Source organism: Orycteropus afer, unplaced genomic scaffold, assembly GCF_000298275.1.
Source record: "Orycteropus afer afer isolate SDZICR_OR568_19922 unplaced genomic scaffold, OryAfe1.0 scaffold00187, whole genome shotgun sequence".
Classification (NCBI taxonomy): domain Eukaryota; kingdom Metazoa; phylum Chordata; class Mammalia; order Tubulidentata; family Orycteropodidae; genus Orycteropus; species Orycteropus afer.
Genome location: NW_006921774.1, coordinates 4,364,940 through 4,376,466, shown reverse-complemented (window position 1 = coordinate 4,376,466; position 11,527 = coordinate 4,364,940). Strand labels below are relative to the sequence as shown.

Below are 11,527 nucleotides of genomic sequence, written 5' to 3'. Positions count from 1 at the left end.
TCAGGTCTTCTTTGGTCTTTCTTATTCATTGTCCAGCTTTCACATGCATGTGTGGCAATTGAGAATACTATATCTTCATCTTCAAAGTGACATCTTTGCTTCTTAACACTTTAAAGAGGTCTTTTGCAGCAGATTTGCCCAGTGAAAGACCACGTCTGATTTTTTGACTGCTGCTTGATCATGGATCACAGTAACTTGAAGTCCCTGACAACTTCAATTTTTCTCTATTTATTGTGATGCTGCTTATTGGTCCACTTGTGAGGATTTTTGTTTTCTTTATGTTGAGCTGTGATCCATCCTGCAGACTGTAGTCTTTGATCTTCATCAGAAAGTGCTTCAGTCATTTTTACTTTTAGCAAGCAAGGTTGTGTCACCTGCCTATCATAGGTTGTTAATGAATCTTCCTCCCACCCTGATGCTGCATTCTTTTACATATAGTCCAGCTTCTCAGATTATTTTTCATATAGTCTAGCTTCTCAGATTATTTGTTCTAGTGCAAATTTGCAATGGAAAAAAAAAGTTGTACATTTTGTTATTCAGCACTGTAAGATTAGATTGTAGATTTTAGGATTCCAGCAGACAACATTTTAGCTGTGGTTTGCAGTTTATGGTAACATTCAATTTATGCTACCCACAATCAATTGTAGATCCCATTAAAGAAAAATATCCCAAGCTCTCCAAAGTCAGATCCTTTCATTCCAAGGTGAAAAATATGCCACTTTATACTAATTCTCTATATCTCATCACAGAAGCATGTCTTATCTTGCAGTGTAGGCATTAGGAGAACAGTAGAAGAGAATCAGTCTGGGGGAATCTGAACCACTCGACATTTTTTTTTTTTTTTTAAAGAATTTCCTCTTTACTTGCTGTCCCTCAGATTACTTTATCTTACTTCAATGTTTTTTTTTTTTGATAAAGGAGATGCAAATACATTTTAAACGTATGAAAATACTTTTAACCTTTCAGTATGAGAAAAACATATAGTGAACATTTACATTCATATTCTCAAAGATGGAAAGAGTTGATAAAATACATGAGTAGTGAAGATGTAAGACAATAGGCAGCTAATATATTTTTGTGAAGGTAGAAAATAGTACTCACTCATTAACAACCTGTGATATTCAGATGACACGACATTGCTTGCTGAAAATGAAGAGGACTTGAAGAAGTTACTGATGAAGATCAAAGATTGCATCCTCCAGTATGGATTACACCTTGACATGAAGAAAACAAAAATCCTTAAAACCTGACCAAGCAACATTATGATAAGTGAAGAAAATATTATAGGTGTCAAGGATTTCCTTTCACTTGGATCCACAGTCAATGTCCATGGAAGAAGTCATAAAAAAAAATCAAATGATATATTGCTTTGGGAAAATTGGCTGGAAAAGACCTCTTTAAAGTGTTAAAGGGCCAAGATATCACTTTGAGGACAAAATGACTGAGATGCGCCTTACCCAAGCCATAGTATTTTCAATCTACCTATTGGCATACTGCCTAAAGCATTTGAATGTTAACCAAAGGCTGGCGGTTCAGACACACCAGCCACTCCCTGGAAGGAAGGTTGGGCAATCTACTTCCGTAGTGATACCCTCTCGGAAATCCAAGGAGGGATCGCTGTGAGTCAGATCCGACTCAACACCAGCAAGTTTATATGCATGTGAAAGCAGGACAATGAATAAAGATGACTGAAGAAAAATTGATGCATTTGAATTATTGTGTTGAAGAATATTGAATACACTATGAATTGGTAGAAGAACAAACATATCTGTCTTGGAAAAAGTAAAGCCAGAATGTTCCTTAGAAGGGAAAATGGCAAGACTTTGTCTCATGTACTTTGGTCATGTTAGCAGGAGGCACCAGTCCATGGAGAACAACATCATGCTTGGTAAAGTAGACCTCCAGCACACAAAAGGAAATGCCTCCATTAGATAGATTGGCATAGTGGCTGCAACAATGAAATCCAGCAAAGCAAGTATTGTAAGGATGGTGCAGGACTGTGCAGTGTTTCATTCTATTGTACATAAGGTCACTATGAGTTGGAATCAACTCAGTGGCACTTAACAACAAAGACAAGCAACGTGGTCATCTCTGTTTTTCTCCTTCCTTTTTTCTCCCAATAATTCCTGCTTGTGTGTGTATGTGCTCAATTTAGGTGAAATTCACATTAAATAAAACTAACCATTGTGGAGTGAACAATTCAGTGCTATTTATTACATTCATAATGTTGTGCAATTTTACCCTTATCTAGCTCTAAAACACTTTCAACGTTCTAAAAGGAACCTCCAAGTCTATCAAGTACCTGTTATTCTCCATCCTTTCAGGCCCTGCAACCACCAATTTTTGTTTTGCCTTTAGGTTTATTTACTCTGGATATTTCACACAAATAGAATCATATAATAATATGACCTTTCATGTGTTCTTTTACACTTATCATAATATTTCCAAGGTTCACCACACTGTAACATCAATCAGTACATCATTCTGACATGACTTATGGCTGAGTCATATGCCATTATATGGCTATACCACCCCTTGTTTAACCATTCATCAACTGAAAGGCTTTTGGGCAATTATCACTTTTGGCTACTGTGAATAATGCTGCTATGCCCATATATTTGTTTGAATGCCTATTTTAAACTCTTTTATGTATATACTCAGGAGTGGAATTGCTTGGTCCTGTAGACTGGAGCTCTGGTAACATAGTGACTAGGGCATTTGACTACTAACCAGAGGCTGGTGGGTTTGAACTCCTCTGAAGGAAAACTAGGCTTCCATAGAGATACTCCCTCAGAAACCCAAGGAGGGGTCATGCTCTTTACTTTTTAAGCAACTGCCCAACTGTTTTCCACCATGGCTGAACCACTTTACATTCCCACAAGCAATGCACATGGGCTATAATTTTTCCACATCCTTACTGACACTTCAGTACCTCCTCAAGAAAGAAAATCTAGCCTTCTGGGTTGGAGTTATTGAGAAGAAGGAGACATTTTAGGGAACCAGAGAGTGTCTGCCCCTCTCTAAACTCGCAAACTGGTAAACCCGTAGCTCAGGCACTTAACTTTTGCCTTTACCCTTTTTTCATTGTTCTCTAAATTCTATCTCAAATAAGTAATCATTGCAGCAGAAACATATTCAGTGAAAAGTAAGCCTCTTAGGACCCATTTTCTTGTACAATCAGTTCTTGTCTCCAGAGGAAACTTGTCACTAGTTTCTGGTAACCATTTACTAGAGATATTGTATGTGGGGTAAGGAAGGATTTTATAAATGGCTTCACAGAGCTAAATTCTAAGTACCTATCAGGCAAATGAGAGAGAAATTAGCATTCCAGGCAAGAAATAATGTACACAATGGCACTGAAATATGAAATCACATAGTTATGTGGCAAAACTAGTTTTTAAAATATCCCTTCCTCTAGACATATATTTTCCCCATCTTCTCTCTGGGTAAAGTAGTTTTCTCTGTTCTTTAAATATAAACATCATCATTGAAGATGTATTCTGTTGTCTAGGGCTTTGTTCACTCAACATTTTGGCTGTGAGATTCCTTCATGTCATTGTGTGTAGCACTAGTTATTGATTATTGTGTAATATGTTGTTGTTGTTATATGCCATTGAGTCAGACCCCAACTCATAGAGACCCCTCCTTGGGTTTCCAAGGCAATATCACTATGGAAGCAGTTGTCCTAATACTGAAGAAATCCTCAATATTAAGAGCATGAATAAATAAATATTGTTGTATTTATGCAATAGTACATTACAAAATATAATAATATATTTTGTGTCACACTGCACTATATCCATGAGTTCCCATTTATTTCCCTCACAGATCTATACTTTAAGTTGATTAGATAAGTGCCTGCTTCTTGCCAGAGATGAATATGATAAGGACTTGATATTGGAAAACTGAAAGAAAACACCTCAATTTTATTGCTTCTTTCTTTGGCTTGATTCATATGATATCACTGATGATGTAGTTTATGGTCATGCTGCTACTGCGTATATATTAATATATAAGTAATCAAGAAATTTTTTTGCCTCTAAGACTAAAAAAATATAAATTTTCTAATTTCTCTAACAACGGAGTTCTAGTGCTGCAGTGAATGAGGCATTTGGCTGCTAAGCATAAGGTCAGCAGTTCAAACCTACTGGCTGTTCCATGGAAGGAAGATGAGGCAATCTACTTTAGTACAGATTATGGCCTTAGAAACTTAATGGGGGTTTCTATGAGTTGGAATCAACTCAACGGCAAAGGGTTTTGCCAATTTCTCCAAGACAAAGTTTTTTATTATTCCAGTGATCCAGGACACTTATCGATCTTTCCACCAATATGTAGATAAAAGGCTATCTTTTACTGCTTAAATTCATTCTGCTTAAATCCTAATAGAAGTGATATTGCACAATATCTCAGTATATGCACCTATATTTTTCCAGGGGAGACCATTTTGTGGAGTCTGTGCGGATTTTTTGGTTATTGGGAGCTGCACTTCTTTCTCAGCCAAAGCCTTGACTGGAGATCTAGGGCTCTTACACAAAATCAATATCTAAGCTACTGTTTTGCATTTATACTTAAAACTGACACCAAATACTTTTCTGCAAAGTGTTTATGCTGTGAATTTCTAACAAGGAAAAATATGGCTGTATTTTCAGGTCAGATATTAAAGCTCAGACAGTGGTGACAGAGGTAGCCATCCCAGGTAAGCCTGTCATTAAGCAGCTTGAGTCTTCAGGTACCTCTGCTCAAAGCATTTCCTGAGTAGTGCCCTCCTGGCAAAACTCGAAAGTTTTCTTTGTTAACCCCTCTATCTTCTGAAGTGTTTTCCAGCCTCCTGGACAAACTGAATTCCCTCCCCACTTTTATAACACCAGATACATGAATAAAAACAAACCCAGATAACTTTCCAGTATGATAAAATATCATGAGACACAAACACCAAAGAGTTTATGCAAATGAAATCACAAAATCAAAATACAAAGTGAGCTGAAGTATTATAAAAAAAACTTAAAAGATCATGTCTACATGGTTCAAGGATAAATCACAGATTTAAACTGAGTATCCACTGAATTCAACTTAATTCAACAAACACTGATTCAGTGTCTCATTAGGGAGTGATTGGTGGGATGTCATGGGTAAGGTAGTATAAGAGATGAATGAAGCATAAACACTGCTTTCAGTAATCTCTGAGGACAGGATAATGGGGGGGGGAGTAGAAATACAACTAGTAAAATGGGATTCGTTTGTGAATAAAAGAATGAATTCATGAAGGATGAATACAAGGAACATCACAAGCTGGAAATGTACAGGAGGTAAAAAACCATAATGATGAAGAACACAAGTTCTGGAGGCAAATTGCCCAGAATTGTGCTTAGTTTCAACACTTTAAGCTGAGTGATCTTGGGAAAATTGCTTCTTTAAATATCAGTCTTATCTGAAAAATGGGTTTAATAATACTATCTATTTGATATTGTTATTGTGAAAAGTAAATCTGATAACATGTCTGCAACATTTAGCTCAGTACCTACCACAGAGTGCTTAATAGAAGGCAGCTATAAAATGCCAGCAGGGAGGCACAGAGCAAGTAGAAAAGATTGTAGAGGATTTTCCACAGTAGGATATTTCCTGGCAAATTTATCCTCCTGGGAATCAACAGAGATTTAGAAATGTCCTACTAACTTCAGGATTATGATAGTGGGAAGAGAGAAGGACACAAGATGGTCTCTTGGTGATACTCTCCACCCAATTATGTACAACAAAGACCCAAGAAACCAAGTGAAACAGATACAGATAATAATCCTGCAACTCTGGTAATGAAATTAAAGAATAATTAATTAGATTAAACAATGATGGGGAAAAAGGAACAGAATGAAAGTAGTGATCAAAGCAAGTGACCAACTGGAGACCTGACACAGTGTGGCCATTTTGAAAATCAGAAGCAATATACATGGGTAAGGAGAAACCAATGTCATGGTATTCCATAAGACAGAGGCACAGTATAAACAAATCCAGAGTGAAGTAAAGAGGCAGACATTTTGTTCTCAAAGTCACCTGCATCCCAACCCAATAAGCAAGTGCCACCACTCACTTCTGCACCACTGGATCAATTACACAGGGTTGACAAAACCTGCTTAGTCTGCCTGCAGCTCCTCTACAGGACCAGCAAATTGACACTAATGTCCACACTTTCACCTGTTACTATACCCATTTGGGGATAAGTGGGCAGTGTCCCAGTGCTGACAAACTAGCTACCAAAGTAGCACACTCATCTTGCCCACCTGGATATATCAAAATAAGGTAAAACAAAAAATCAGAGCCAAACAAACCAATGTAAAACAAAACAAAACAAAAAAATTTCTTGTAGACACAAGAAAACTTCAAATCAAACAAAGACACAGGAAAAGATGGTTCAAGCAAGTGATAAAAATAAAGAACCAACAATTCTCTCTAAAGAAGAAAAGCTAATGGAAATAGGAAAAACAATATACTGAATCCAATGTATAAATTGGGCAAAGGGAAAGAACCACATTATCATATCAATAGATGCAGAAAATACATTTGATAAAATCCAACACCCAGCACTGACAAAAATTATCAGCAAAATAGGTATAGAAGGTAAATTCCTCACCATACTCAGGAGCATATACAAAAAAACTAATGGCCAATATTGTTTTCAATAGAGAGAGACTGAAAACATTCCATTTGGAAACAGAAATTAGACAAGGATGCCCTCTGTCACCACTCCTATTTAATATTGTATTGGAAATAAATAATGTAAAGAAAGAGAATAAAAAGTATTCAAATTTGTAAGGAAGAAATAAAATTATCCCTATTTGTAGATGAAATGATCCTACACTTAGAAAATCTAAGAAACTCAGCAGAAAGCTACTAGAACTGAAAGAAACATTCTACAAAGTGCCAGGGTATAAGATCAATATAAAAAAATCAGTAATATTCTTCTACACTAACAAAAAGAACTCTGAAAAAGAAATAAAGAAGAAATGCTATTTATAATAGTTCTACAAAGAGAAAATATTTAGGAATAAACATGATCAGAGATATAATAGTTTTAAACAAAGAAAACTAAAAAAATATTACTATAGAAAACCAAAAAAGACCTATGGAAAAGCATACTATATTCATGGACAGGAAGAAACTGTCAAGGTTACCAAAACTATTGATAGATACAATGCAATCCTGATCCAGATTCTATCAATATTATTTTATGGGATGGAAAAAACTAACCATCAGCTTGATATGGAAAGATGAGAGACCATGGAGAAGCACAGCACTACTGAAGAAGATAAACAACGTAGGAGCACACTTCCTGATGTCAAAACCTTCTACACAGCCATAGTAGTCAAATCAGCTTGGTACTGATAATCAACAGTCACACAGACCAATGGAAGAGAATTGAGAACCCAGAAGTAAATCCATCCACCTATGAAGAGCTGCTTATCTCTTTCACAAATGCTGGAAAAATTTAATATTCATTTGTAAAAAAATGAAATAAGATTCATACAGCACACTCTATACAAAAACTAACTCAAGAAGGATTAAAGAACTAAATGTAAAACCTAAAATTATAATGATCCTGAAAAACTAGGGGCAAACTTAGGGCATTACATGGCATAAATACACAATAAAACATAAATAAAAATGCACAAACAGAACTAGATGACTGGGACCTCCTGAAAACTAAATGCATATGTTCAGTGAAAGATTTCTTCAAAAAAGTTGTAAGACAGTTTGCTGATTGGAAAAAAAAAAAAAAAATTGGCAACAACATATCTTACAAGAGACTAGTCTCCAAAAACCATAGAAAACTTCAACACCACCACAACAACAAAACAAACAATCTAAGTTGAAAATGGGCTGAGTACATGAACAGACTTTTCACCAAAGAAGAAATTCAGGCAGCCAACAAACACATGAGGAAAAGCTTGTGAACATTAGTCATTGTTGTTGTTGTTATCCAAGGTTGTGGGTAACAACCTGTGTGCTGCTGAGTCAGACCTGACTCATAGTGACCCCTCCTTGGGTTTCTGAGGCAGTTTCACTACAGAAGCAGATTGCTCAACCTTCCTTCCGAAGAGTCGCTGGTGGGTTTGAACCACCAGCCTTTTGGTTACCAGTCAAGTTCCTTAGGCACTATACTACCAGAGCCCTTCACTAGTCATTAGAAAGATGCAAATCAAAATGATGAGATATCATCTCACTCCAACATTAATAGCAAAGTTCAATAAAATAGAAAACAACAAATTTTGGTGAGGGTGTGGAGATATTGGAATTCTCAGACACTGCTGGTGGAACTGCAAAATGATACAATCACTGTGGGAAATTATGTGACACTTCCTTACAAAGATGGATAGAAATACCATTTGATCTAGCAATCTAACTACTAGGTGTATATACTAGAGAAACAAGAGCTGGTACAGGAATAGATATATGCACACCTACGCTTACCACAGCTTTATTCATTCACAATAGGTAAGGGGTGGAAATAACCTAAGTGCCCATCAACAGATGAATGAATAAACAAACTATAGAATATATACACAATGGAATATTATGCAACATTAAAGAATAATGAAGAATCTGTGAAGCACTCATAATGTGAATGAACCTGGAAGACATTTTGCTGAGTGAAATAAGACAATCACAGAAGGACAAATATTGTATGAGGTCACTATTATAAAAAGTCAAAGAAAGATTTATACGCAGAAAGAAACATTCTTTGTCAGTTACCAGAGATAGGAGACAGAGAAGCAAACTCACTAAGTAGATACTCAAGAAAACCAAATTCACTGCTATCGAGTGGATTAGATTCATAATAACCACTCCTTCTTTTTCTGAGGTGGTATCACTACAGAAGTAGTTTCCCCAGTCTTCCTTCCAAGGAGTGGCTGATGGGTTTGAACTGCCAGCCTTCTTGTTAGCAGTCAAATGTCTACCACCAGAGCTCTAAGGAGGTACTAGACATGTATTAATTTGGGTTAAGGGAAAGACAATTTATAATAAGGGGTGATCAGTACAATATGAGTATGCACAGAAAGGCACTGACAGCTAAATACTATTACTTAAGAGTATTTGCAAAGTAAATGATATTACAAACACAATAATGCAATATTAGTAATAATAACAAATAATCTATGAGTGTATATATAGACAGACATGGAAACTAATCACATATGGACAGGTAAATGGGACTACATCCATGACCTTATGTAGGTTTGGCAGAGGATATGTTGGCATATCTATTTTTATGTGCTGTAAATATATCCATGAATATGATAGAGCAAACAGGGGGCAAAGTTATGAACTTCTTAATCGTAAGCAAACATCCTTTAAGAGTGAGTCACTGGCCCCTCCTCCTAGCCTGCGCATGCGTCCCGTTCCCCAACGGGCCACAGTGGAACCCAGGGAGCCTGCAGCCTCAATACACAGTGAGGAGCCTGGACCGGGCCCTGGAGGAGGCGGGCAACTCCGGCATCCTGAGCCCAAGTGGCAGGAAACTCCGAGACTTCCCGGGTAGTGGCTACGACCTGACTGACACCACCCAAGCAGATCTTTCAAGAAATCGTTTTACAGAAATTCCTTCTGATGTCTGGTTATTTGCACCACTTGAGATACTAAATTTATATCATAATTGCATCAAAACCATTCCTGAAGCCATTAAAAACCTGCAGATGTTAACATACCTTAACATTAGTCGAAATCTTTTGTCAACACTGCCAAAATACCTGTTTGATCTCCCCCTTAAAGTTTTGGTTGTCAGTAATAATAAACTGGTATCCATTCCAGAAGAAATTGGGAAATTGAAAGATGTAATGGAATTGGATATTAGTTGCAATGAGATTCAGGTCCTTCCCCAACAAATGGGAAAATTACATTCACTTAGAGAGCTAAACATAAGAAGAAATAATCTTCACGTGTTGCCAGATGAATTAGCAGATCTTCCCTTAGTCAAGCAGGATTTCTCTTGTAACAAAGTGATGGAGATTCCAGTTTGTTACAGGAAGTTGCATCATTTACAAGTAATAATTTTGGATAACAATCCACTACAGGTACCACCAGCACAGATATGTTTAAAGGGTAAAGTGCACATATTTAAGTACCTAAATATCCAAGCATGTTGCAGAATGGATAAGAAACCAGATTCCCTGGATCTTCCATCACTGAGTAAGAGAATGCCCTCCCAACCTCTCACAGACAGTATGGAAGATTTTTATCCTAATAAAAACCATGGTCCTGACTCTGGAATTGGAAGTGATAATGGAGAGAAACGATTATCTACAACAGAACCATCAGATGATGACACAATCAGCCTTCACTCTCAAGTCTCAGAATCAAATAAAGAACAGACATCAAGAAATGACAGTCATTCAATAGGAAGTAAACCTGATTCTCAGAAAGACCAGGAGGTGTATGATTTTATTGACCCCAACACAGAAGATGTAATAGTTCCTGAAGAAGGAGATGTACATAATGAATCATTTGTATCTTTTCTTAAGGGAAAAGAAAAATGTCCTGAAAAGTCTCAGAAAAATGAAGAACTGGGAGATGAAAAAAGGAATAGCTGCAGGAAGGAAGGAACATCTATTGAATCCTTAGTGCTTTCATGTTTCTCATTTTAAATCCTGCAAGGTAGATATTGTCTCCATTTTTGCAGATGAGGAAGATGAAGCTTACAGACTCTAAGATTCTTGCCTGAACTCTTTCTGATCCCCAAACTCTTCTCTCTTCTCTACACTCTGAGTCAGAATTGACTTGACAACAACTGGTATTGATTTTATGATTTTTTCTAATTATTTCATTGGTAACTTCTTAAGCTGTCATTCATTAGTTAATCACCTCTGGTAACCTACAATAAAGTACATTACTTTGTCTTGTAAAAAAAAAAAAAAAAAAGAGTGAGTCACTGGACTTTAGGGCTTGGGGACGACAGTCTTACTGGACAGCTAAGTCAATTGGCATAACATAGTTCCCAAAGAAAACAGATTGAATAAGTATGGTGAAAGGATCCAACTTTGACACACATCTTTCCTGATTTCAAATCATGCAATATATCCTTTTCTGTTCAAACAACTTCCCCTTGGTCTATGTACAACTTTGGCATGAGCACAATTCCCATGTTCTGGAATTCCTATTTTCACCATAATTATTCAGTCTGAATGCTTAGCAATTAATCTGAAAAGCTGCACTACATGAAGAAGAATGTGACATCAGGATTGGAGGAAGATTTGTTAACAACCTATGATATGTAGATGACAGAATCCCACTTGCTGAAAGTGAAGAAGACTTGAAGTACTTATTGTTGAAATGAAGGACTACAGCCTTCAGTATGAATTACACCTCAATGTCAAGAAAACAAAAATTCTCTGAATCTGCTCAATAAGCAACATCATGATAAACAGAAAAAGCTGAAGTTGTTAAGGATTTCACTTTATTTGGATCCACAATCAATACCTACGGAAGCAGCAGTCAAGAAATCAAATGTCTTACTGTATTTGTAAATCTACAACAAAATATC

The 11,527-nt window shown here is 36.6% G+C and overlaps 1 protein-coding gene across 1 annotated transcript; it reads left to right on the top strand.

Annotated features, from left to right (window-relative positions):
- Window positions 1-9,311: 9,311 nt before the first annotated feature.
- On the top strand, window positions 9,312-10,631 carry LOC103202591 (leucine-rich repeat and calponin homology domain-containing protein 2-like). Its single transcript, XM_007947489.1, has one exon. The coding sequence runs from the start codon at window positions 9,312-9,314 to the stop codon at window positions 10,629-10,631; it is 1,320 nt and encodes a 439-aa protein (XP_007945680.1).
- The last annotated feature ends 896 nt before the right edge of the window (window positions 10,632-11,527 follow it).

Bases quoted from the DNA above. Each gene is read 5' to 3' on its own strand.
- LOC103202591 (XM_007947489.1), top strand. From the start codon at position 9,312: ATGAACTTCTTAATCGTAAGCAAACATCCTTTAAGAGTGAGTCACTGG.